The sequence below is a fragment of the Pelmatolapia mariae genome, linkage group LG8 (assembly GCF_036321145.2).
Source record: "Pelmatolapia mariae isolate MD_Pm_ZW linkage group LG8, Pm_UMD_F_2, whole genome shotgun sequence".
NCBI lineage: Eukaryota > Metazoa > Chordata > Actinopteri > Cichliformes > Cichlidae > Pelmatolapia > Pelmatolapia mariae.
In genome coordinates, this window is record NC_086234.1 from 8,920,296 (window position 1) to 8,944,919 (window position 24,624).

Consider the following 24,624-nt stretch of genomic DNA (forward strand, 5'->3'; position numbering starts at 1 on the left):
GAACAAACACATGAAAATACAAGTTCGTAACACCCCCTTCCATAAGAATTAAACAACCCTCCTATTGTTTAATTTCCAGACTAAGAGATCGCTCTCGACAGGGCATCAGCGATAACATTTTCCGTCCCTTTCTTATGTTTGATTTGCAGATTAAAATCTTGCAAAAGAAGGGACCAACGCATAAGCCTCTGATTTGAGTTTTGCATCTGGGAGAGAAACACCAATGGGTTATGGTCAGTGAATACTTGAACAGGTATAGAGCTGGATCCAATATACACCTCGAAATGTTGCAGGGCTAACAACAAGGCGAGGGCTTCCTTTTCAATAGTGCTGTAGTTCATCTGATGTTTGTTGAACTTTTTGGAAAAATAGCAAATTGGGCGATCCACGCCGCGAGGGTCTTCCTGCATAAGGACAGCTCCTGCGCCAGACGCACTAGCGTCAACCTCCAGCTTGAAAGGGCACGTGAAATTAGGTGCCGTGAGAACAGGGGAACTGCACAGCAATGCTTTCGCAGACTCAAAAGCAGTCTGACAAACAGGCGTCCACACAAAAGGCTTCACTGGGCTGATCAAATCGGTGAGAGGAACGACAACAGTAGCGAAGTTCTTACAAAAACCTCTGTAATAACCACACATTCCTAGAAATCGGCGCAGCGCCCTTCTCGTTTGTGGGACCGGAAACTCGACAATAGCCTGTATTTTTGCAGTCACCGGCCGTACCTGTCCCTGACCCACCTGTTTCCCCAGGTATGTGACGGTGGCTCTGCCAAATTCACATTTGGCCAGGTTTAGAGTAAGCGAGGCTTTCTGAAAACGGCTGAAAACGAGAGAGAGGGTTTGTAAGTGGTCAGACCAGGTGGATGAGTAAATGACAACATCATCTAAGTAGGCATCGCAGTTATTCACGCCCACCAGTACATTGGCCATAAGGCGCTGGAACGTAGCGGGTGCATTACGCAACCCAAACGGCATAACAGTGTACTGGAGAAAATGATCTGGCGTGACAAAAGCAGATATTTCAGATGCTCTGGGGGTTAAGGGTACTTGCCAGTAACCTTTTAACAGATCAAGTTTGGTTACAAAAGATGCCGATCCCACTCTATCAATACAATCCTCCATTCTAGGAAGAGGAAATGAATCGGGTTTGGTAACAGCGTTAACTTTCCTGTAATCATTACAAAACCGGGGAGTATTGTCAGATTTTGGTACCAACACACACGGCGAGCTCCACGCGCTGGCGCTCGGAACAGCTAAACCGTGTTCTAAGAGATAGTCAACCTCCTTCTGCATTATCGCTCTTTTCACTGGGTTCACTCGATAAGCATGTTGCTTAATCGGTTTATGTCCTTCCACGTCAATGTCGTGGCACAGGACTGCAGTTTGACGAGGATGATCAGAAAAAAGTGATAAATTATTCTCTATCAGATCGGTGATGTCAGCTCGAGCGGGCTCAGACAGGTGGGCTAAATATGTGTCTAAATCACTTAAGATCTCCGAATTTTTCAACCGACCGCTACCCAGCGCTTCATTTTTCTCAAGCAGTCCGTCATCAGAGGGTTCATAAGGAGAAACAACACTAGCGGTGCACACTGGAGATGGCTCACTCGAAGGGCTCCTCGAGTGATACGCTTTCAACATATTAATATGACAAACCCTGGACTTTCTCCGGCGATCTGGGGTCTGGATCACATAATTGTGGTCACTAAGTTTCTGTTCCACCACATATGGGCCAGCGAACTGGGCTTGCAAACTGGACCCTACCACAGGCAGCAACACCAACACTTTCTCGCCTGGCTGGAAACTTCTGCAAACAGCCTTTTTATCATAACGAGCTTTCATCTTTGCCTGCGTATGTGTCAGATTTTCCCGAGCTAACTGGCATGCAACAATATACACAGAAGGAACTGAGGATTGCATATTTTCAATGAGATTTAAATTCAAAGTAAAAACCAGTATTGAACCTTAATCATATACATTAAGCTGACTAGAAACATACAGCTAATTCCATATTAATATCCTATTTATTATATAAACAATATCCTCAAATCTTGTTTTTTTGTTTACTTAATGAGTGTTAAGAGACCTGGGTCATCGACCCAGAGTTTTCAGTTTTGCATTATTATTGAACTTTGATATTATGGTAAATGGACGGGTTCTTATATAGCGCTTTTCTACTCTCCTGGAGTACTCAAAGCGCTCTATACAACACGCCGCATTCACCCCATACACACCCATTCACACAAGCACTATTATCTATACGGTGAGTGCTTTCTAACTATCGGAGAGCAAGTCGGGGTTAGTATCTTGCCCAAGGATATTTGGCATGCAAACTGTGGGAGTAAGGGATCGAACCACCAACCTTCTGATCAGCAGCTGACCTGCTGACCTTCCTGAGATACAGCCACCCCATTATCATTTCTAGTCTTTTGGTTTCTTTGTTAGTATTCTAGTTTCTGGTTTCTGTCTGTGTTCCTTAGTTGCTCTGTCTCCCCTGTCTGCTGTATCCCCCTGTCAAGTCTGCATCTCTGTGTTATATTTCCTGTTTTACTTTGAAGTCCGTGTCTCAGGTTATAGTATTAACTTTATTGCTAACTTTTACCGGAGCTTACGCTAATGAGAAAAGAAAGAAGAAACAAACAAACAAACAAACACTTGATTTTAGAGCTCTTTGATGGAGGGAAACTTCAGACCGTTGCCATGATTGTTGGTGAAACTACAGTTATGAACAGCTCTGGTGCTGTCGCAGGTAGAAAAACGGAGCACAGGTCCAACAAGTATGAATTAAAAATAATAAACAAAAACACAACCACCAAATGTAGGATGGAATGCAGGGAACGGACACGTTGATTTTAGAGGGAGAAAACCCAGCTAAGCTACATTTGCTGATGATCCTCTCATTTCCTATCGCCTTCCATCGCATCTACTGTACAAGACAGCAGAAGGAGTGACACGCACAACATCACTAAACAAAGTATGAAAAAAAAAAGATAGAAACAAGCTGAGTTTTTGAGTGGATGTCAAAGAAAGGAACTCTGTTCTGTCCCATTTCTAGCTGTGAAACCATCACACACTGATGCATTAAAAGGGATCAACAGCTCTGAAAACCATCATCCCATCATTAACAACACCCTGATGGATATATTTCTTCTTATTCTGGGCTCCTCCACCAGGAGAGCGTAGGACTTTACCTCATATTAGAGGAGGAGGGAAAGACTCATAGAGGGAAAAAGATGTTGAAGATAATAAGGCTGCTCACAGCTACTAGGTCAGGAGGGTGGGACTGGTTAATTAGAGGGCTATGGTTTGGGCTTCTGTAGCCTGCAGTGTGTGTGTGTGTTTGTGCATGTGTAGTTATGTGTCTTCCTGGCAGGATGTGGGGCCTCATTCCTTGGCTGTGCCGTTGGCGGCTCATGGTGAGGCTTTGTTAATTTGCTGAAGTAATCGCTGCCAAAACACCCCAGGAGCTGTCACCTTGGAAGGACAAGAGGAGAGGCGACAGTGTGCGCTTTATACTGTTGTTCACAGGATGTCAGCAGCGTGACACCTGCTAATCACAGCTGCCACTTTCATGTGAGGAAATCAAGATCTTCCACAGAGCTGATTTATTCCTCAGACAAGGTGGAGCAGAGCTTCTGTGTTTACCTCTGTGTTTCTTGTTGAGGTTTCATCTGATGATATATAGGCTCTGTACACACAGGCCAGACCTTGATGTGCTACACTGAAATTACTCCCCAAAAAACTCATTGAGAAACTGGTGTGCCTCAGGATTGGGGCTTCTGGTCTAATAGATACTGGTGACAGTTTGGGAGGGATGAAAAATCCAGCTGATCAATAAGAAGCTGAGGAAAATGCCGTGTGAAGTACAAGACATGGAACCACATTCCCATTTTTCCACCGTGTCTCCTAGAAATTACTTATTTCTTATCTAGTACTCATTTGGGTTGGTAGGAAGCGTAACTGTTGCCCAGATTATGTTTACATGCAACATTTCTTTCTTCGTTTTTGTTCTGATGAGCAGTGGTAACAAGGAGTCTGGGGTTAATATAAACAGCAAAAGATTTTTACATCCTGCAAAGAAAGTGTGGGTGTGTTTTTAATATTGTAGCTTGAATTAAGGTTGTAACCTAAGAGATGTAGCCACTATGGAGTGAGCTTACATTTTAAAGCCTTGGGTAGCATTTTGGCTTCATAGTATCTGATGTGTTCCCTTGTCTTTGTCATCATGCTTGTTGCTGTAGGTTTCATGTTTTCCTTATCATCCTGTTTTAATATTGATTATTATTAGCACCTACAGCTACAGCAGTGTCTGCATACACTCCGCCTGTCCCTCAGAGCAGCCATGTCTCTAACAATGCAAAATAAGCTTGTGTAGTTGTGATGGAGGGGAAGTTTAGCTGCAGTAATGCTGGGCTGCTCCAGATCTAGCTATTTTAACATGGTTAGACTCACTTTACAAGAGTCTGTCGTAGTCTGAAGAAAAAAGGACAAGCAGCCTACTTTGATTAAAATGATTAAAGAGCAGAGAAAAAATGCATTTCAGTAGTTTGTTTAAACACTAGATAATTGATCTGTTAATTAGGTTGACATTGGTCTAATTCAGTTACATATCTCTGTGTTTAAAATTCCCTGACCAAAATTGATCTCAACTTAACAAACAGTAGAGTTACTTTTACACCAAAGCATTTATTGTCTATGATTGTACCAGCTGTTACAGAAAGTAGAAGCAAATTTAAATTTTTAAAGCCAAAACGAAACTTGCACATCCAAACGTGCTCTGGCCTCCATCTGTATTGTTCTGCTTATTTGATTTCCTTCTCCCTCAAAACAGATTTGAATCACAGCCTCGGCCTTCCTGAATGGCCGAGCTCATTCCCCTCCCAAAGATGGGAGTGATTGTGGGGAGTGAGCCTGAAGATTGCTGAAGTAATTAACGTTCCTGCCGGCTGGCAGATCCAATCGTCTCGTCTCGGATACAGCGGGAGCTGCTGCATGCCTGCACATTCACGCACACGAGCACACACAGACATGTGCGTGGAGTCTCAAATTCAAAGTTTAATTGCATACTGTAGCACAATAAAATATGTCCTCATATGCACAGACAGCTGTCACACTCAGAATGCTGTACTGCTTTGATGATTTAGTTAATATGAAAGCGAAAGTCAAAACAACCAGAGCGTCTGTCATCTACAGCACGTTCTTGCATGTACGTATGCCAGTGAAATAGCAATGATGTTGTTTTTCGGTGCTTCTATATCTCTCTTTAATTTTAATAAGGCCATCATTACAAAATTGTACTCCTTCACGCAGCTGTAATTTCACCCAAGATTTGAAGATGCTTGGGATCTTTTCACTGGAAGGTTTTTTCCATATTTTCCTGGTTTTCCACATTGTCGTCCTGCAATTCAAATGATAATCCTTCCTCTGTCAGACACAGAGAAATAAATCCTCCTTTCCTCTCTTTGCTCTCCTGCACACTTCCCACCTGTTCTCATATCAGCTGTCCTAATATTTTTCTCTTATCCTTCGCCTTTTTTACTCTCTCTCTCCTCATTCCCTCCACCTCCCCTACCTTATTCTCTCCATCTCCTCGCCGAGCCACCTCATCTCGTGCCCTCCTCCTCGCTTATAACTTTCTGTCTCTCCTCCTGTGACAATTCTCAGCCATCTCCTTTGCCATCTCTAGTTTCCCTCGACCCTCTTTTTTCCTCCCCTCAACTCTTGTTCCAAATATTTTTCTTCTCTTCATTTCTACCCACACATTTTGTCCTCTCATCTCATCCCCTCTTCCTCTTTCCTTTTCCTTCTTCTCACCTATCAGGGAGGGCAGGCCAGCCTTTTGTCTCAAGGTGACTCAGAGCATCTGGAGCTGTTGCCACGATATGTGAAGCAATTTATTCGCAAGCGGGAGGTGTGAGGAGACCGGACTCCGGCTCTCTGGTGACTCCAGACGTTGTGGCCGTCGACCCTGTCAAGGTTGCTGCTTGTTTATATCCGTATATTAAAAAAAAAAAGAAAAGCATATGCATAATTAAAAATTAACTGGGCTGCCAGATTCAGTTTGCGCTTCTTGGCATTAATTTTATTTAAAAAGAGGTCATAAACAAGCAGATTTACACACTGGAAGAACGAGTCGAACATCCCAGTGTGAAGTGAGGTGTGTCAGTGCAAATGACAAGATGAATGGATGAATAATGTTTTACCTTCAAGGGTGGTCTTTATAGACTACTGTGTCCTGACATGAAAATTAAATCAGCAAGCTGTTAAAGGTGCCTAATTGTTCTGCATTTCTTCATGTGCTTCCCTCCCCTTTCATCTGTGTCTGGGATTGAGATGCCATGTTTATGTGTGTCGGTATGTATTTATAGATGGAAAAAAAATGATTAGAATGTGTAAATGTTGTGCAAGTACTTCATATTAAAAACATGTCAATGTGTTGGTCTCTGTGTGTGACGTCTGCAGCCTGTCCCAGGTGCTCCATTGATGTTTTCATATGCATGAGTCACATCTTTCATCATTTGGCAGGACAGGTCCTTCATCAGTACTGATGGAGCCTCTACACACATGTAATCAAGACACAGGCACACAGAGAGACACACAGAGACACACACACATACACTGGAATACATCCAGGTTTCCAGGCATTTAGTCACCTCAAGGAATGCAAATGACTGTGCTTATTTTTTTTTTAAATTCAAAGCACTCAAGTAAAACACTGAAATGATTTTCTGTACAGTGTCTCTCACAGTTATTCTGTGGCTATTACCATTATCTGCTAGCTGTGCCAGCCTTTTCATGCTGTGCAACAACAACAAAACAGAAGAGTCTGCAGCCGTTTTTGCTGTCCTTAGGCACAGTGGTTCATCGAGCAAGTGTCGCAGCCTGCACTGTTTGTGTATACAAAGACATATGACTAGTTAAAAAGAAGAGAAGTGTTTGAATTAAAAATAATCAAATGACTGATCATCAACAAGTGTGACCATCTCTATCAAAGCTGTGGTTTTCACAGTGTTAACGCAATGACACAATCTTCGCAGCAGTGAAGGCCCCAGCATATACACCCTAAGATCAGACCATGCGATACTGGGCTACATCTGAAACTCTGCAGGCTTCAGTTAGTATGTTAAATGGTAAAATGAATAACAGTGCAGTTATAAAAAGACTAAAACCATATAGGTTTGTTTTCTTTTGTGAAGGATTTCCAGGAAAAATCTTAATCTGTTTAAAACATTTTTTGGTCAGCACAAACAACCCATACAGACTGTCAAACACGGAAGTGGAGGGGTGATGATTACAGCTTGTTTTGCAGCCACAGGACCAGGCCATCTAGCAGTCACTGAGTTGACAAGAAACTCCTCTGTATACCAACTTATTCTCAATTCAAATGTGAGGTCAGTCAGCTAAAGCTTGGACAAAATGGGCCATGTACCAGGTCAATGATCCCAAACACAAGCAAATCTATAAGTGAATGGATAAAAAAGAAAAGAATAAAGATGTTGCAATAGTTCAGCCGAAGTCCAGATCTCAGTCTGATTGAAATGCTATGCAGGACCTTCAGAAAAATGTCTATAAACAAATGTCTGAAAACCTCAATGAACTGTAAGAAGAGTGCGCTTATTGGTTATTGTTGCTAAAGGTGATTCTGCAAGTTACTTAACTCGTGGGATTACTTAGTTTTACTTTGACTGCAAAGAGTCCAGTGAAGATTTTCTTTTCCACATGCAAGTAACAAATACAAAATGCAGTTTTTAAATTATTTCAGTTATTAGGGGGAAAAAGCTATTCAAACCAACAAAGCCTCACTGTCAGATTTAAGTCCAGACTAGGCCACGGCCACACCAAAATCTTCACTTTGTCTTTTTAACCACTCAGAGGAGACTTGCTTTTATGTTTCTGGCCATTGTCTTACTGAATAACACAAGTAAGGCTACACTTCAAAGCATTTCCTTCAAGATTTTCTAGTAGACAACAGAAATCATGATTCCATCAATTATAACAAGTCGTCCAGGTCCTGAAACAGCAAAGCAGCCCTAGACCACCACACTTCCTCCACCACATTTAACTGTTAGTATGATGTTCTTTTAATAAAATGCTGTGTTAATTTTATTTGAGCAAGTGTGACATTCAGATCTTCAAATGTTGTTCCGGGTTCTTCTGTGACCTCTTGGATGTGGTGGGCTCTTGGAGCAATTTTGGTGGTCCAATCAATTTTACGAAGTTTCTCGCTTTCTCTGACTTTTGATTTTTTTAGATCCATACATGCATAACAATCCATAGATCCATAGAGATCAGGACAATTTAAAATTCAGACTCAATGAAAAACAAAGTTTTGACAAAGAGTTTTTCTGAGTCATCTTAAGGTTAGTTATTAGTTAGTTATATTCATGCAATAGTTGAAACTTTTCACTAACAACTAAAAAATGTGAACTGTAATTTAACATATGATAAATATTAAAACAATATGCAAGAGTTAAAGAATGGCAAAAAAAAAAGAGTGGTGCTGATGTGTTACAGTTACATAAATGTGGAGAGATCTGGTCACAGAGCCCCAGATGGCCTGATAGCATGTAGAGGGTGTTTACTGATGGCTGCTGGGATGAATTACTTTCCCACAGCAGAATGGAGAAGCTCTTCCAGATGTTAATGTGTAACAAAGAAGTGAAACATGCAGTTCTTAAAACCTCCATCTGAAGAAGGTTATTTTAGATTATGCTATATTTATGTTTTTATTAGCATTTATTAGCATAAGTACATCATTCTCCACTGTATGCATTGCTGCTTCATAGAGCGATCGTGGCTCAAGAGTTAAGAGTTCGCCTTGTAATCGGAAGGTTGCCGGTTCGAGCCCTGGCTTGGACAGTCTTGGTCGTTGTGTCCTTGGGCAAGACACTCACCCGTTGCCTACTGGTGGTGGTCAGAGGGACCGGTGGCGCCAGTGTCCGGCAGCCTCGCCTCTGTCAGTGCGCCCCAGGGTGGCTGTGGCTACAACGTAGCTTGCCATCACCAGTGTGTGAATGTGTGTGTGAATGGGTGGATGACTGGATATGTAAAGCGCTTTGGGGTCCTTAGGGACTAGAAAAGCGCTATATAAATACAGGCCATTACAGGTTCAAATTCAGAAGCATCCATTTTTTCCTTCTCACCAACAAAAGAAAATAATGACATAGATGCTTTATGATATAGAGATGGGCATCTCTTCTAACTATACTTTCCTTTTGCACAACAATGCTATCAGATAGTTGTAACCAAAAAGATAAAATCCAACTTCACCTGTTCAAATCCAGGCTTTTTATCTTGGGCCAAAAAGCATGTCTTAATTACATAATTACCAAAGCCCGCTGAGCCTCTTTCTGATCTTCTAGGATGAAAAGCAGTCCAATTACCTCAAATGCTAAAAATATGGGATCAGCAGCAGAGAAGAGGATTAAATCAATATTATGGTCCAATCTAAGGCAATGCTCCAATAACAAAGAAGAAAGTAATGGAAAAATCATAGTGCTTAATGTTTTTGCTCCTGAACATTACTCATCCGGCTTCCTCAATGGAGTCTTATCTCGTTATGACAACAGCATGGAGTAAAAGGTCACCTTGGACTGAGGTATGTTATCTTTGCTTGAATTTGCTTCAGGCAGGGGTTACTGGAGAGTTAACAGCGTGCCATGATCGCCACTCTGTCAGGTTTGGTAAACGCTGACAGAAATCATGTCAAAAGTTGAAAAGTTGACAGTAGATTAGAAGTGACAGAAGAACATCACTGCCAGTTGATGGTATCTTTTTTTTCTGCCTTGTATTTGTGTCACCAGCTGACATGTGACCCAAACACCAAAAGGATATTCCTCCCGGATGCTGCAGCAGATGATTGACCTCCATATGACAAGATCAGCGAAGGAGGCTTTGATCTGCGACCAGATCCTCATCTTCATCCGCTGGTCTGTCTTTTCCTGTCCTTTCTAACTTGTATATTTTCTTAGTTCTTAGTTATCAGATATCACTGTTGTGCCATTGTTTGATATTTAAGTATGTTTAACTGTATTTTCTACAAATATGTATTGATTTTTGATATGTGATCAGAGGTTTGGCAAATTCTAAATACAAAAGCTAGTTGAAAAGTTGTGTATGTATTAACAGATGTGTATTTACAGAGAAGTCTGAATTAAGACACTGAACAGCAGGCACTTAGCATTGCCTCATAATCTACCACAAAATCTCTGTAACATACACACACTCAATGACATGTTTGTATATTTTCAACATGTAACAATTCTTTACAAAAACAGTACTCACCCCACAGAACTTGATCTTTTGTCACAGCAAAGTCACTGATAACTCAGATCCGAGGTCCTGGTGACATAGTTACCCTGCTCTCTTATCTCCTTCCTCATTTGATCACTATTACAGCGGTCCCCAACCCCTGGGCCATGGACCAGTACCGGCCCGTGAGTCGTTTGGTACCAGGCCACGAGAGTTGAGGCTCGGGTGTGAAATTGATGGTTTTCAGGGTTTTTATTGTTTTTTGGCGTTATTTCTTTTTTATTGTTTTTAATGTTAACTCGGTTTCGCTGGATCTTTTCCCGGGTGTTATGAATAAATCTTCTCTTTTTTTTGTACTGGTACTGGTTTTATGTTGTTGTATTTATCTGCGACACCTTAAAGGCTGGTCCGTGAAAATATTGTCGGACATAGACCGGTCCGTGGTGCAAAAAAGGTTGGGGACCGTTGCACTATTATATTACTTTACCTGCTAAACATAATTTATAATGCTACTGTGCTGACAACATTTACTATAAACAAATTATTGCATCGTTGACGTCAACTAGTTCACGAGCGTTTTCTACAAATGACAGGAAGCTAAATCAAGAAGTACAAGTGATACATTTCCCAGCATTCCCGTCCACCATCAAAACTTTCCAGAGACGATGCCTGTTTTAAATAATTGAGTGCAAAACGCTTGAATAAATATTTGGTGCACACAAAAAAGGCTTTGGTTCACAGTCTGTCCACCTTAACATAATAGTGAACAATGTATTCTGTGTAACCTGAAGGATCCGTATGATATTCCTTTTGATTTAACCCCAGGGCTGAATGAGATTTGCGATACAGATGTGTAGCTAACCAAAATCTCTAAGGAATGTTTCCAGCACCTTGTAATATCAAACTTTCTATGCTGTGAAGAATTAAGGTCATGGAATGAAGTATCAGGCTACCCAGTAATATAGCTTTGTATTCTATTAGAATACAAATTTTCCTCAACAAAATAGGAGCAACAAAGAAGAAGCACACATGCATATTCTTTCAAAAAGGCTCTTTAATTGGTCTAAGTGATTAATTACAGGGTGAGGGAGCCAGGTAATATAGATACTAGAATAGCTTTCAATTACCTCATTTAAATTTGATCATTAAACAGTTAGAGGAGATGGGAAATAGGGACAATGAGGGAATATAAAAGAGTGGAAAAGAGGGAGTGATGAAAATCGTAATATAGGCAAACTGTAGAGTTAATACAGTAATAACAAATGTTTCAATAAATCAGCGACAGCTTTACAAAAAGAAAAACTCAGAATGTGCCAGAGGTGTATTTAGAAAAAGAGTGACTATAAATTCCTATCATATGTAGAATACATGAATATGACACTAACAGCCTCAATTAACACATTTCTCTATATTGATATAGTATTTACGATATAGAATTGATTTAATGTCAGGCCCTGTGCGATGTTGTGCTGTACTGTAGCCTCACAGTGAGACACAGCGAGGAACGAGAGTCCATAGTTTAAGACACCTAGTGCTGGTCAATCCTGTCCTGTCGCTTTCACCAGTTTGCAGATTGTGTTCACATGGACTGCTTTCACATAGTCAATCCCTTGTCTGCCTCATCACTAAATGAAGACGTGAAGATTTTAGCTCCAAAACATTATGAATATTTAATTAAGTTACCTGAAAATAACAGATGTCTCAAAATGATTATTACTTCAGTTTAGAAAACTGCTGCTGCTTTGTGTTTCTGGAATAAAAGCATTTTAATACTGAATGTTTCATGTTGGAATAAAACTCTCCACGTCTGCTTTGCATTTCTCTTAAAATATCTTGCTACAATGGCTGCTTGTTTTTGGTGGTTGTGTTTAAAGATAGTCCATCTATTCGACACCCAAGACTAAATCCCAACCATCCACAATAAAATATACACAACACACACAGCATGAAAACTCTGGTTATAGTTTAACCATGCGCCAACACCATAGACTGCTGTAAATTTTGGTGCACATTGAAGCACAGAAAACACATAAGCGTTGTTCATAAGAAAGCAGCAAGTGGGTTAAACCTGCCAACTTCAGATTTTTGTAGCTTTCTTGAGGATATATTGGTAACAGTGCAGTCTTCTTTCTGTACTGATTATCGCGTCAGTTCAACATATCTGTAAAATCTGGCGAGCCAAAACTTTTTTCTTTACCACATAAAGTCACATCGAAAATCCACAGTTACTTCAAATCACACACTTTACCCTTTTACGTTAATCTAACCAATAAACTCTCTCCACAGTGGTAATGTTTTAATGTCCTGTCAACTGTATAACCACAATTTTCACCTTTTGAGGTCCTAGAGGTTTCCAATCAAACTTCAGATTCCAAGCTGGACACCCGTCGCCAGGGCCTAAGTACACAGGGGCTCCCCACAGGCTGCCCCCCTGCTCCCTGACCTACCTGAGCCTCTGATCCAGTCTGGGACCCCTGATAGATCCCATAGGCTCCATACACACTGTCCTGGTACAACAGAGCCCGCTGCCCCCCACACCGCCCACCACCACAAGCCAACAGCTGGCAAACTGGGCTGGATCCTGGGTGATTGCTAGCAGTCTGGCTGTGGTGCTGCAAGTCCAGGGGACCATGGTAGAGGGGGAGTCCAGGGTATGAGTTCAGGTAATGCGCATACTGTCTGCTGAGCAAGCTGGTGGCTCTCCGTACCACGCCCCGCCCTATCCCAGTCCCATGTTGCACTGCTTCTCCATATGTTGGTAGGTGGGTGGAGTGCGAGTAGCGCAGCCGTTGGCCCTTACGCCCATTGGGCTTCCTTTGGTCCTCCCTTATATGGAGGTAGGCCTGGTTCCTTGGGAGGCACAGGTTATTTCGAAGATGTGCAGGATTGTATGCCTTAGCAGGTGTGGTTTGAGTAAGAATACATGGGAAGAGGTCTGGAAGGGTTGAAGGTGATTGACTGGACAGGGAAGACTGGGATTCATCAAGCTGGTGGATCTGCTCGCTACCCCATGTTGCTTTGAGAAAAGAGGGGCGTCTGTGTCGGCGTCTGCCTCTCAGAACAAGGTCCTCCGGTGGCCAAGAGCCGTAGTTCTCTACACGCGGAGGCATCGTCTCCCCTGTGTAAATATTGTCAACGCTCGGGGACGAGATGTGGTTGTCTTGGAGGTGGTTGACTTTAAGCTCACTCAGACACACAGGACTTTTGTCACTCTTTTCCTGCTCCCCGTGTATTCTCCTCTCCACATCCCCATCGTCAAACTGAAAACTCTTGGACCTCCTTTTCCGTCGGGAAAACCCCACTTGAACATGCTGGTTTTGGGGTGAGGAGGCTGGGTGAGAGGTGTAGATGTCAGGTAGCTGGAGATCGGTGCAGGGAATGAAGGACGAGTGTGAGTGGGTGTCTACATAGAGTCTCCCGGTGGTTTGGTAGTGGTGTGGATGTTGATGAGGGAGTGGCTCTCCAACAGCCAAGTGGGGACTGCTGAGGCTGGAAACAGGAAGTGGTCTGTCATACAGACATGAAGTAGAGCGTGTTGGTAGTGTGTAGCGCAGAGGTGTGGGCCTGCTCACACCCCTCTGCTGTTTCAGAGAGGTTACAGCAGTCAGAGGTGGGGTTAGAGACCGCTGAGGAAGAGAGCAATGATTCTCTGTAATATAAGCAAACCCTGCTGGTACAGCTTCTGTGGCAACTTGTGGAACACGAACAGGCAAGCTGCCACCATGTCGACTCAGCTGTTCAATGGTCTTGGTGGCGTTGTCCAGGGAGCTCTCTACATTAGCAGTGGAGACCAAATCCTTTGCAGTTCGAAGCATCTTAAGCATATTTGCTTGCGCGTAATTGGAGGTCAAATCAGGTTTGGCCAAACCAGATGAACGCCCAGTATCCTCCACTCCATTGAAGCAACTGTAAATACCCTGAAAGATAAACGAGAGGGAAAAAAAAACAAATAAAGAATGAAGACAAGATGTGAGAAAAATTCTTTGCCCCCAAAGATCTTTCTAAGGACTACTTTGGCATTACCTTGAAATACTGTTTTGTTTCTTTTATATGTTTGTATTTCATCTGATCTATTGAGAAAGGCTGAGCTGCATTACAATACAATGTTGTGTGTTATAATAGACCACTGCTGGTTATAACTACAGTGAGAGTTGGTGAACCCTTATTTATAGCTGCTGTCTGTGTTTCTAATATTAGGATGAAACAGTGAACATAGTGGTGGTTCAGGTAGGGTTCAAGAAGTCAATCTCTGCAACAGTCTTGGCTGATCCACTGATAAGCTTCTCCGATGGAATTGGTAAATCTCACATAGGGCACACTACTGAAGCTGCTTTAGGCTACTCTCAGCTGTGGTGTGTCTGCAAGCAACTTTGCAACCCACCTCCATCTCAGCTTCTCCTCTTAATGATGTCAGTGATTCTGGCTGTAGCTATGCATTGGTTGTTAAGCTGACATATGTTGGTTGCACATATCTGAGGGAAGCACAAGAGGTTCAAATAGTACTAGTCCTATTCTAGCTGGATATATCTTTCACAGATTGAACCAACGGCACATATCCAGCCACAGCTTCATCTGTCACAGCAGGAAGAGAAGCTACCGTTCTTCTCACATCCAGATGTCTACTGTCTGTACTGCAATACTTCTCTCAATTGCCATAGTTAAGAATGACTCAAAAGACAAGAAAACAGAATTTAGGAATAAATCAAGAAATCACTGGTTAGCCACAAACTGTTTAACTTTGAATCGTCCTAGTGGGAACAATTTGACAGATGAGATTTCCCCCATCTTAAAGTGATGACCCACCTCTTATATACTAAACATCCCATTGGCATAAAAATAGATTTCATTAATATCTTATCTTGTCACCGAGGCAAGTCTTAGTCACCAGTAAATTATGCATTCTCCCCGAACCCAAAGAAAAACTGTTTAAGCTGAGAGGATTGAACCAATAGAGGCACACGGGGACACATGCCTAAAGTCCCTTACAGAACAAACTGTCTCTAACTGCATGGACAAACAAAGAGCCAAATCCCATGACTGTTCTCTGCTTACAGTTAGCTGAGACATCCTGAAAGAGCCAAATTTAATTTGGTCCTTGGGGCCGCCCCATATGGATTAATGATCAGATAGTCATTTAGCCGTTAATCTGATAAAACCCAGATCCAGGCACAATGGTATGATTACACAGTAGAGGAGGCTGGAGTCCATAGACATTTCCTGGCTGTAACTGAGGCCAGAGCATTTTGCCTCAATAACCACATTCCAAAACAACTGCATCAACAAACTGGGTAGTGATTTAGGCTAATTGAACATTAGGCAGTCAAAGTTAAATGCTGAGTAAACATTAGAATTAGAGCTGCTTTTCAGCCTTTTTTGTCTCTCCCCTCCCCTCTCATTCTTAATAAGAATACTGTACCATTTTAGCTAACATTATAACAAGGCCTTTCAATAACGCAATGTAATTGCATGCAAATACACAGCCATTTGCATTAATTTATCATCACATAAAAGCCACTTCATGTAAAACAACATGTTAAATGAAGAAAAAACCAACCAACCACTTAGAGCCAAAATAATCGACCAGCCAGTCTTTCAATTTCTCCAGCAAGCTGTTATACAACTAATCAAATTACAGGGGGCCAATCAGTCACTTAACTAAATGATCAATGCAAAAATCAGCGAGGCAATTTCTCAATCCCCCTTCTGTAAATCATGCAATCAGTTATCAAACCAACCGAGGATGCATAAACAACCCAGCTCTCGCACAAAAACAACTTAATCAACTGACAAGAGGCAACCTGATAGCTGAGAGGTTAGAGCACATAACAGCCATCCATCCATTTTCTTAATCGCTTATCCAGCCAGGGTCAGAGTGAGGCTGGAGCCTATCCCAGCTGACACTGGCCAAGAGGCGGGGTATACTCTGGATAGGTCATCAGTCCATCTCAGGTCTAACACAGAGACAGACAGGTGTTCGCGCTAACATCAACACATACGGCCAATTAACCTGAGGCAGGAAGCCTAAGCACCCAGAAAAAAGCCAGGTGGGCACAGGGAAATCATTCAAAGTCCACAAATAAAGGCCCCAGCCAACCAGCAGGTCGGAACCCAGTGTTAACCTCTGTACCAAAGAGCCATATCAACAGTTAAAAAAGAAGATTTAATCCAATATATGTAATATATTCATTATATATATTAAAATCAATATGTATGTCTAAATCTTTTTTGCATTTTCTGTGTCCTCACTGGACCACAGTGCAACCCTGGAACATACCAGATGTGCACAAATGCCATCAGCAGTGATCCCATCCCAATTCCCGCTTGATTTTTGCTGCCTGCTTTCTTTCTATCCTGCCTGTTTTTGTTGCTCCTATTTCCATGAAGGCAATAAAACAACAAAAATCAATGAACAAACTTGCAAATCTCACCCTGCTGATGGCCAACAGGAAGTCGAGTTTGTGAGACTTGTGAAGGGAGTGTCTTAGTTTCCAGTAAAGCAGGTGTTCCCAGGCAAAGACCAGCAAGCTGAGGCCCATAGCCACCAGTAGCATGTAGAATACACCTGCCATGTTGTCGATGTCCAACTTGCTGCTCATGACTTCGTTCTTCTCATTCTGGCAGATGCCTGACAACCAAACTGTCTCTAAGCGCTCGGTGTCTCCTAAAAGGGATGAAGGTTTATGGGAGTTAGTCAGAGACATGACAGCTTTATAGTAACCTGACGATAACCATTTCCATAATGAACATGTCATATGTTTTAGAGGTTTTTACACTGTAGTTAGACAGTCTAAGGACAGTGCTTGTGACTCACACAGGACGAGAGCTGTATGACTCTAGAGCTAACTTCAGGCAACTCTGAGTTCCATTGTGTGAATGCTTGTTGTAGACAAAGCAAACAATTATTCTGGATAGATGAAGTTTTTAAGGTGATTTAAGTTTTTGGAGTAGAGCAAAAGTTTTTGTCTTGTTTTGTTTTGTTTTACAAAACAGCTTTATTTCTAAAAACAAAATATTCAAATGTCATATGTTTCAGTTTCTCATAATAAACCTATGATAATTATTATTCAGTTTGCATGACTCATTCTGTATTGCAGCCTAGGAGTCGTAACAATTGGGGGCTCGTCCAATATTCCCACCTTTAATTTTGGGAAAATGTGAGTAAATATAGTCTAGTTGTTGGCTTTGTGGACTGTATGATTTGCACTTGTCTTTCCACTTTCCCTGGCCACATTAATGGCCCAGTCACAAACGGTTGTTTGGGGCATTATTAAATTTTGGTGATTCTGTTCTATTAAATTAATTAACCCTACATATTGGGGAGAGATGTGCTCAGATTGGAGTGTGTTTAATTTGGTTTATTGTTCTTTTTGCACACACATCATATGCCACACACTTGCCAGCTCATCCATGCACTGCTTCACACCACTGATATGAATTTACACTCATCACGATTATTATTAAGTTTAATTAACCTGTGGTAATCCTTATTCATTTGGTGGTGCAACTTCGTTCTTTGTTGCCTATGAGCTGACCATATATAGTGGAGATCTGTGTGGCTGGAAAAGAGGTATGTCTAACTGAAGTGAATATTTCCGCCTGTGGAGATACTGTATAGCTTTAATGTGAATATGTGAATTATATTAAGTGCATATTATACTGTATATTTAGGTAATTATTAATGTTTTTGAAATTCAACAAAGTTTTGGACCAAAACTCAAAGATATGTATGCATAAGGTGTACACAAAAGCTTTATACATATGCATATTTTGTTTTCTTGTTTTTCTGGTCATGTTAATGCATTCCCCTGTTCCAATACAGCACCCTTTATGTCAGAGAATGTAAGGTCCCTGAACATATCTCCATTAAATATCATTACCACATAAGCCACCCCTCTAGGCCTCTGAACAGGTGGCCACCTCTTGAGCTGAGCTCTCCCCAGTGGCCTCCAGGGAGCACGGCCCATTTTATCACCCAGTTACCGTATGTTGACCATAAACACACTGTTAGTTGCATCATCACGGAAAACTCGGAGTGAGTGTGAGTGTGTGCGTATGTGGGGAGGGTGCTCTTAAGCTCTCAGAGGAAGGAGGATATTAACTCCACACCGGCGGCAGCCACCATGGTGAATGTGTTTGTGTGTATGTGTAGGTAGGACGTGTATATATATGTGTGTGTGAGTGTGTCACAGAGATAATCATATCCCTAACATTTCCTGCTGTTCTGCAGGATATTAACTCTTCCCTGTAAGCCCACTTCCCTGCTGATACAGCACACACTGAACTGGACTGACCCCAGATCCATGGTGCACATACAGTGTGCCACAGAGACAGAAATAAACACAGACATTTACAGTTGAGGAAAATCTAAAAGTGTGTGCAGGTACGAGATGTACTTTTTAAAATGAAAGATTTGGATCTGTGCCTACCATCTCCAAGGAACTGCAACAGTGCTAGATCAATAGGTCGTTTCCAGCGTGAGTCTTTCTCCAGAGCGATGCCATACCCGGTGGTGGCAAACACTTTCCCACTGCCGATGGTCACCAGTTTGCAGCCCTCATCCTTCCCGGCCATGTAGTTTAAAACAGCAGCATCATAAATGAAGGCGTCCAGCTTCCTGCATGCAAATGGAGTATCTTAAGTGTAGTGGCTGGTTGATGTTTTTATATTCTATATATATATATTTTACTTAAAATGTTCTCTGTATGATTTTATTTCCACCCTGATGAAGCTTAAAATCCAAATGCATCAGCCAGTCAGTAAAGTTATTCTATATATTACAAGTTTTGCTGGATTTTTCAGACTGTAAGCTCTCCTCATGAACCACAGACATCGGTGAAGTTGTTCCAGAAACCCCTGCACCGTGTGTTTCACTGCCTAACTTTGCCCTCCTAATCCTTCTGATTTCTCTTTTCCTTTTTGCATATTTGTCATATTTGCATGTGTTAGATCATGAACACATTTTAATATTAGACAAAGATTACAGAGTAAACACAAAATGTAGTTTTTTTTAATAATGACTTCTTTTATCAAGCAAATAAAGTTATCCAAACCTACCTGGTTCTGTGTGGAAAAGCAGTTACATCCTAAACGTAAGTAACTAACAACCTGGCTGTGACAAGAATTGCAATCAAGCGTTTGTGAAAACTGGCAATTGATGGCAGCAGATGGCCGCCCCATCCTGAGCCTGGTTCTGCTGGAGTTTATATCCTGTTAAAAGGAGTTTTTCCTTCCCACTATCGCCAAGTGCTTTCTCCTCGGTGGTCTTTGGCTGTATTATTGCAGGATCTTTACCTTATAAATAAAGCGCCTTGAGGCAACAGATTAATTTTGTGCTATTTGAATTAAATTGAATTGAATTGAATAGATGATGGCATCTTAAAGCAGCAAAGCAGCCCCAGACTCAGAGCTTCCAAAATGTTTTGTCTTGTCAGGCCACTGGATATTTTCCCCAAACTCTTAGGGGTGATCAAGATTTGGCAAATGTGAGAAGAGCTTTGAGTTCTTTTTGGTCAACAGTGGTTTTCGCCTTGGAACTCTCCATGAATATCATTTTTGCCCAGTCTCTGAAGGCCCAGTGAGGCCTGCAGTTCCTTAGATGTTGTTCTGGGCTCTTGGAATAACTTTACTAAACCAGCCACTGCTCCAAGTTTTCTCCATTTGTGAATAATCACTCTCATCGTGGTTTAGTGGAGTATCAAAGCCTTAGAAACTGCTTTGTAAAGCTTTCCAGAGTAATAGACATCAGCGTGACTTCAGTGTCATTAGAGGGTGGCATAATATGATGCTTTTTCAACAGGTGTAGCAGTAATCATGCCAAAGTATGGTTTGTGACATTTAACTCAAAATAAAACAAAAAGAAGGTTAATCACAGTTAATTCATGTTCCAAGTTGGGTGTATTTTTTCACAAAGCACCAGCATCAGCTTCAATAGAATTTCTCCCTTAGTGAATTTTTCTTGTACTTAATGAGTTGTGTACTCTGTGTGTGGTTTGGGGTATTTTAGCCTATCAAATAGGAATGTGGTATTTTACTTACTACAGCCCACATTCTGCCTTCTAGTCTGACATTACTGTCAGTTAATTTAAAAAGCAATCATCTAGTTTGAATCTTGCTTGATAGTAGAAATTCATCAAAAAGAAGCTTTACTCAGCTTTTTTAAAGTATAATGCCAAAGTTAAATGCACCAGTTGAGAGCCTCTCTCTTAAAACACACTGAAAAGTCTTGAACAGAAACCCAGGCTGTCAGATACAAGGATATTTTTGGACCCAAAGCTACAGCTAGAGGCTCTGTGAGGCTGAATTAAGATAAAAATCACTTTGGGCAAAGAGGTAACGTCAACGGGTTCACAATGACAGGCAAGTATTCACGGGCTAATATCTGTTCCCTGCAGACAGTGACTGTCTGCAACAAAATTGAGTTGGTTGGATAAAGTTTAAAGTTAGGACATTGCATTAGATTAAAAAGTCAAGGGATCAACACAATAGTTACGATCTATGCTCATGGGCTCATGGATACCTGCACTAAATTTAATGGAATCTATCTCACTACATTAACCTCCGATCTATCTTGTAGTTGATCGTGACACCAAAGTATCTGATACAATTACTTCATCATCTGGCGACCGTGAATGCTTTTGCCGAATTTCAGAGCAGTCCATAAGTCGGTGGCCTTTTACGTCTGGAACTGACTGACAACACACTCCATCAGGTGCATTACTAATTAAAGGTAAAAAAAAAAAAAAAGAAAGAAAGAAAGAAAATGTTGGATCAGATGTCTGAAAATCTATTTTTATTTCAGAGTGAAACCAAGAAAATCAGTAAAAAAATATAAAGAGCGCACAACTGGTTTATAAAAAATGTCCCAAGTCACCTGTATGGTTCTTCAAAAATGATCTGGTCCTTTGTGAAGTTGGCATTCTCGACAGCTCTTTTCTATACAAATTAAGCTCTACTAGAAATGACTTTAAACCTAAAAATACACTCATCAGATTGGCCTAATTTAGAAATAGACAAATAGAGCATCAAATCTCAACTGTACTATACAAATTCTAATAATTATTACTATGTCTTTACTTGGATGAGGGCCAATTAAATATAATTTTCTATCAAAATGTGTAATATATTTAAAATGTAATTAAAACTTTACCCATTTTTGAGGCTTTCTAGGGCTTCCTCCACCCCTTTCTGGTTGTATTTCATCATGTACGTGTGCATGTCGGGATAGTTGCTGCGGATGTTTCTCTCTGTGCTTCCATTTGGGACGGTCCCGAAGCGGAAAGGAGGATAATGCTCATGTGGTCTCTGGAACTGCAGGGAGACGGAGGAAGAGAGAAAAGGGAAAGGGGAGAAGACGCATGAGAAAAGTGAGACATAGTGAAATAAGAGACTTTCAGTGAGGAGAAGAGCATAAAGAGAGAAGGGATTAGGGGGAAAAAACAAGGAGTAAGCAGTGACAAGAGACTGACAGTAGTCAGGGAAGAATATGGAAGTGGGAGAGAACAAAAAAATGCTGATGAGGAGAAGAGCAAAAGGGGAAAAAGATATTTTAAAATGTAGACAGAGAAAACTGAGGAGAGTAAAGAAAAATGAAGACATGAAAAAGGAAAACAAAGGAAAGACCAAAGGATGTGGAAAAGAAGAGGCAAAAGACGAAAGAGCAGAAGAAACAGGTGAAATAAAATGATAAAGAAGATGAAGGATGGGTAGAGGAAAGAATAAAAAGGAAGGAAAGGAGAAAGAAAAAAGAAGAATTTGGAAAAAGGAGAAAAGGAAACATAAAGGGAAATTACGAAGAATCTTAGGCAAGAAATTGTGAATCAATAAATGGAGAGGGAATTAAAAATAAACTAAAGAGCAGACATAAGTGTGAAGTAACATGGTAGAAAGGAGTCAAAAGGATGAGGGACTACTTAGATGAACTGAAAATAATTTATTTCAATTTGATGAGCTGGACCACACCCCAAACACTTAAAATTTCTACAAATGCCTGCTGGCACCACGTACTCTTTGCTGTCATTTTCTCTGGCTCAACGTCTCTCAAAGGTATGATGGCGATTTGCAAGGCCCAGAGGCCACCACCGATGCTTGGGAATGCCTTCTCCAAACTACAGCCTCTGCCCAAGCTCCCTGCTTCATCTTCAATTAGCGCCTGTCATTCATATTTCAGGTTGAGGTTCTTGCTAATGAAATCCATCTTAAAGTCATTCCATCTTTTTCAAAACTGATCTTATCGGCGACTAAACGTAACGCTGCATAAATGGAATGGAAGCCACTCACTCACCTCAGTGTTATTAAAATCTGATATCAACATGCATGAGTTCGAATCATTTCACTGCACAGAGATGATCCTAGCATGGTTCAATCTGTGGCTGATCGAAGTTCGCGTTTGATTAGATGATGCAGAGACCAGAATGAAGCTGAAATATGTCTGTTAACGCTCAATTAGACTGTAAACAGCAAAGAGCTATTCATCTTGGTTACAGCGTTGACCTTTTGCGCTGAGCACGAATGAATGGGCCAATCAAAATGTGAGCGTACGAGTAGATGCGTCTATGTGTGTTCATATAATCACTCTTTAGCTGCAATTGCAATGGCTTTCGATGAGAGGCTTTTTGTTATAATGAGCTATTTGGAAAAAAAAAAGGCCACATCATAGCCAGAAGATTAGAAATTACAGGATAGGTTCACATTGTGCAAGTCTATCTTAATTTGACACCCATACATACAACTGAAGAATTATTGGTTGCTGTAATTGCTGCTCCTGTCCATGCTGGCCATCAAGAGATTCCCTCTAAAAGCAATTTCATTGTAATTGATGGGGTGGCGATGTCCTGAGCTCCTCTTGTGTACAAAATTGCAGAGTGTGTTTAAGTTAATAAAATAATAATATGTAGCATCAAGAGCCTTTTAGTGACTAATTGCAGCTTTGGAAAACAGTTTCTGTGGAAGTAAAGGGCAGAATTTCACACAACAATTCCTGAACTTGAAAGGTTACTGCAATTTTATACAGATCAAGGACTGCAGAGTTTGTTCCCATTAGTTCGAAATTACTTTAATAGAAAAAAGGGCAGTTATGCATGTGTGATATTGTATGTGGGCATTAAAATATACTTATTTTAGTACATAATGACTTTACAAAAAGGAAACTCTTTGGCTTAAATTTTAGGAAATTTAGGATTAAGCCAGTGATCTCGTTCAGCAGTGACTCCTATAACCTTTAAAAAAAAAAAAAAAAAAATCAAAAGCACACACAAGTATCAAGTACAAATGCCTCATTGTAAACTTAAAACCTTATGATTCTAATTATAATCACACTTATGTATCATGTGTTCTTATTTGCATACAGCATCAGAAGATTCCCATTATATCTGAGCTGGAGACATTTTTCCAAACCTGAATATGAAACACCTACACTACAGTGATATGTATGATAAATCCACAGCTCACAAATAATCCCCCCCAAAAAGTATTTCACCCTGTTTGAGAAATTTCAGAACTTCACAGGTGGTAAGGTGGTGCGGTGATTAGCATTGTTGCCTCACAGCATGCAAGTTCTGGGTCCTCCTTAAATATTCTGTGTGTAGTTTGTGCTCCCTGTGCCTGTGGATTTTCTCTGGGGATGCCAGTATCCTCCCAAGGTCCAAATACATGCTTGTTAGATTAACTGGTGATCCGAAACTGACTGTAGTTGTAGATGTGTGATAGATAAAGCACTGCATGAATGGCTTTTGTAACTTGTGTAAAGCGCTTTGAGTGAACAGTAAGACCACAAACCTCCTATGTAAGTGTTGCTACACTTAGATTTATTAGCCAGCTGTTTAAGAAAATTGAAAACTTTATTTTTCAATAAAAAAATTTTCTTGTGATCTTTTTCATCACTGTGAAGTCACCACAGTACTGCAAACTAACCTGTTTATCATGCACTAAATAACACAACATTTAAAGTTATTACAGCTTAGTTTGTTTTGCAGGATGTTTCACAATATGAAAATACATACTTTATCAAAATACATCATATACAATTCAAATATGTGATGATAATTATGGCATTACACTTAAGCTTTAAATCTGCAATTTAGTGCTAGCTAGATTCTGGAGTACTGCAAAAGACACCTGCGCTTCTTCCGGCCCACTTAAGCTCCAGAGTTAAACCAAAAGTAACGAGTCCGTTTTTAAAATGTAAGAAGTAGAAAGTACACATGTTTGTTTAAAAATGTCGGGAATAACAGTAAAAAATTATCTGAAAAATAAATACTCAAATAAAGTTCAGATACCTGAAAATTCTATTTAAGTACAGTAATGAAATATTTGCACGTGATTACTTCCCACCTGTGGCTCTTAGCAGAGATGGACAGTAACTGTAATCTGATTACTT

The 24,624-nt window shown here is 40.8% G+C and overlaps 1 protein-coding gene across 1 annotated transcript in view; it reads right to left on the reverse strand.

The window, feature by feature from the left end:
• Positions 1-11,306: 11,306 nt before the first annotated feature.
• Positions 11,307-24,624, reverse strand: part of LOC134633718 (glutamate receptor ionotropic, NMDA 2C-like) — a 63,274-nt gene continuing 49,956 nt past the window's right edge. Inside the window, exons 14-17 of the mRNA XM_063482707.1 lie at positions 21,397-21,557; positions 18,677-18,864; positions 16,679-16,911; positions 11,307-14,167 (exon numbers count right to left, since the gene is read on the reverse strand). Coding sequence (XP_063338777.1) covers positions 12,608-14,167; positions 16,679-16,911; positions 18,677-18,864; positions 21,397-21,557 — 2,142 coding nt within the window. The 3' untranslated portion in view covers positions 11,307-12,607. The remainder of the gene's footprint in view (positions 14,168-16,678; positions 16,912-18,676; positions 18,865-21,396; positions 21,558-24,624) is intronic.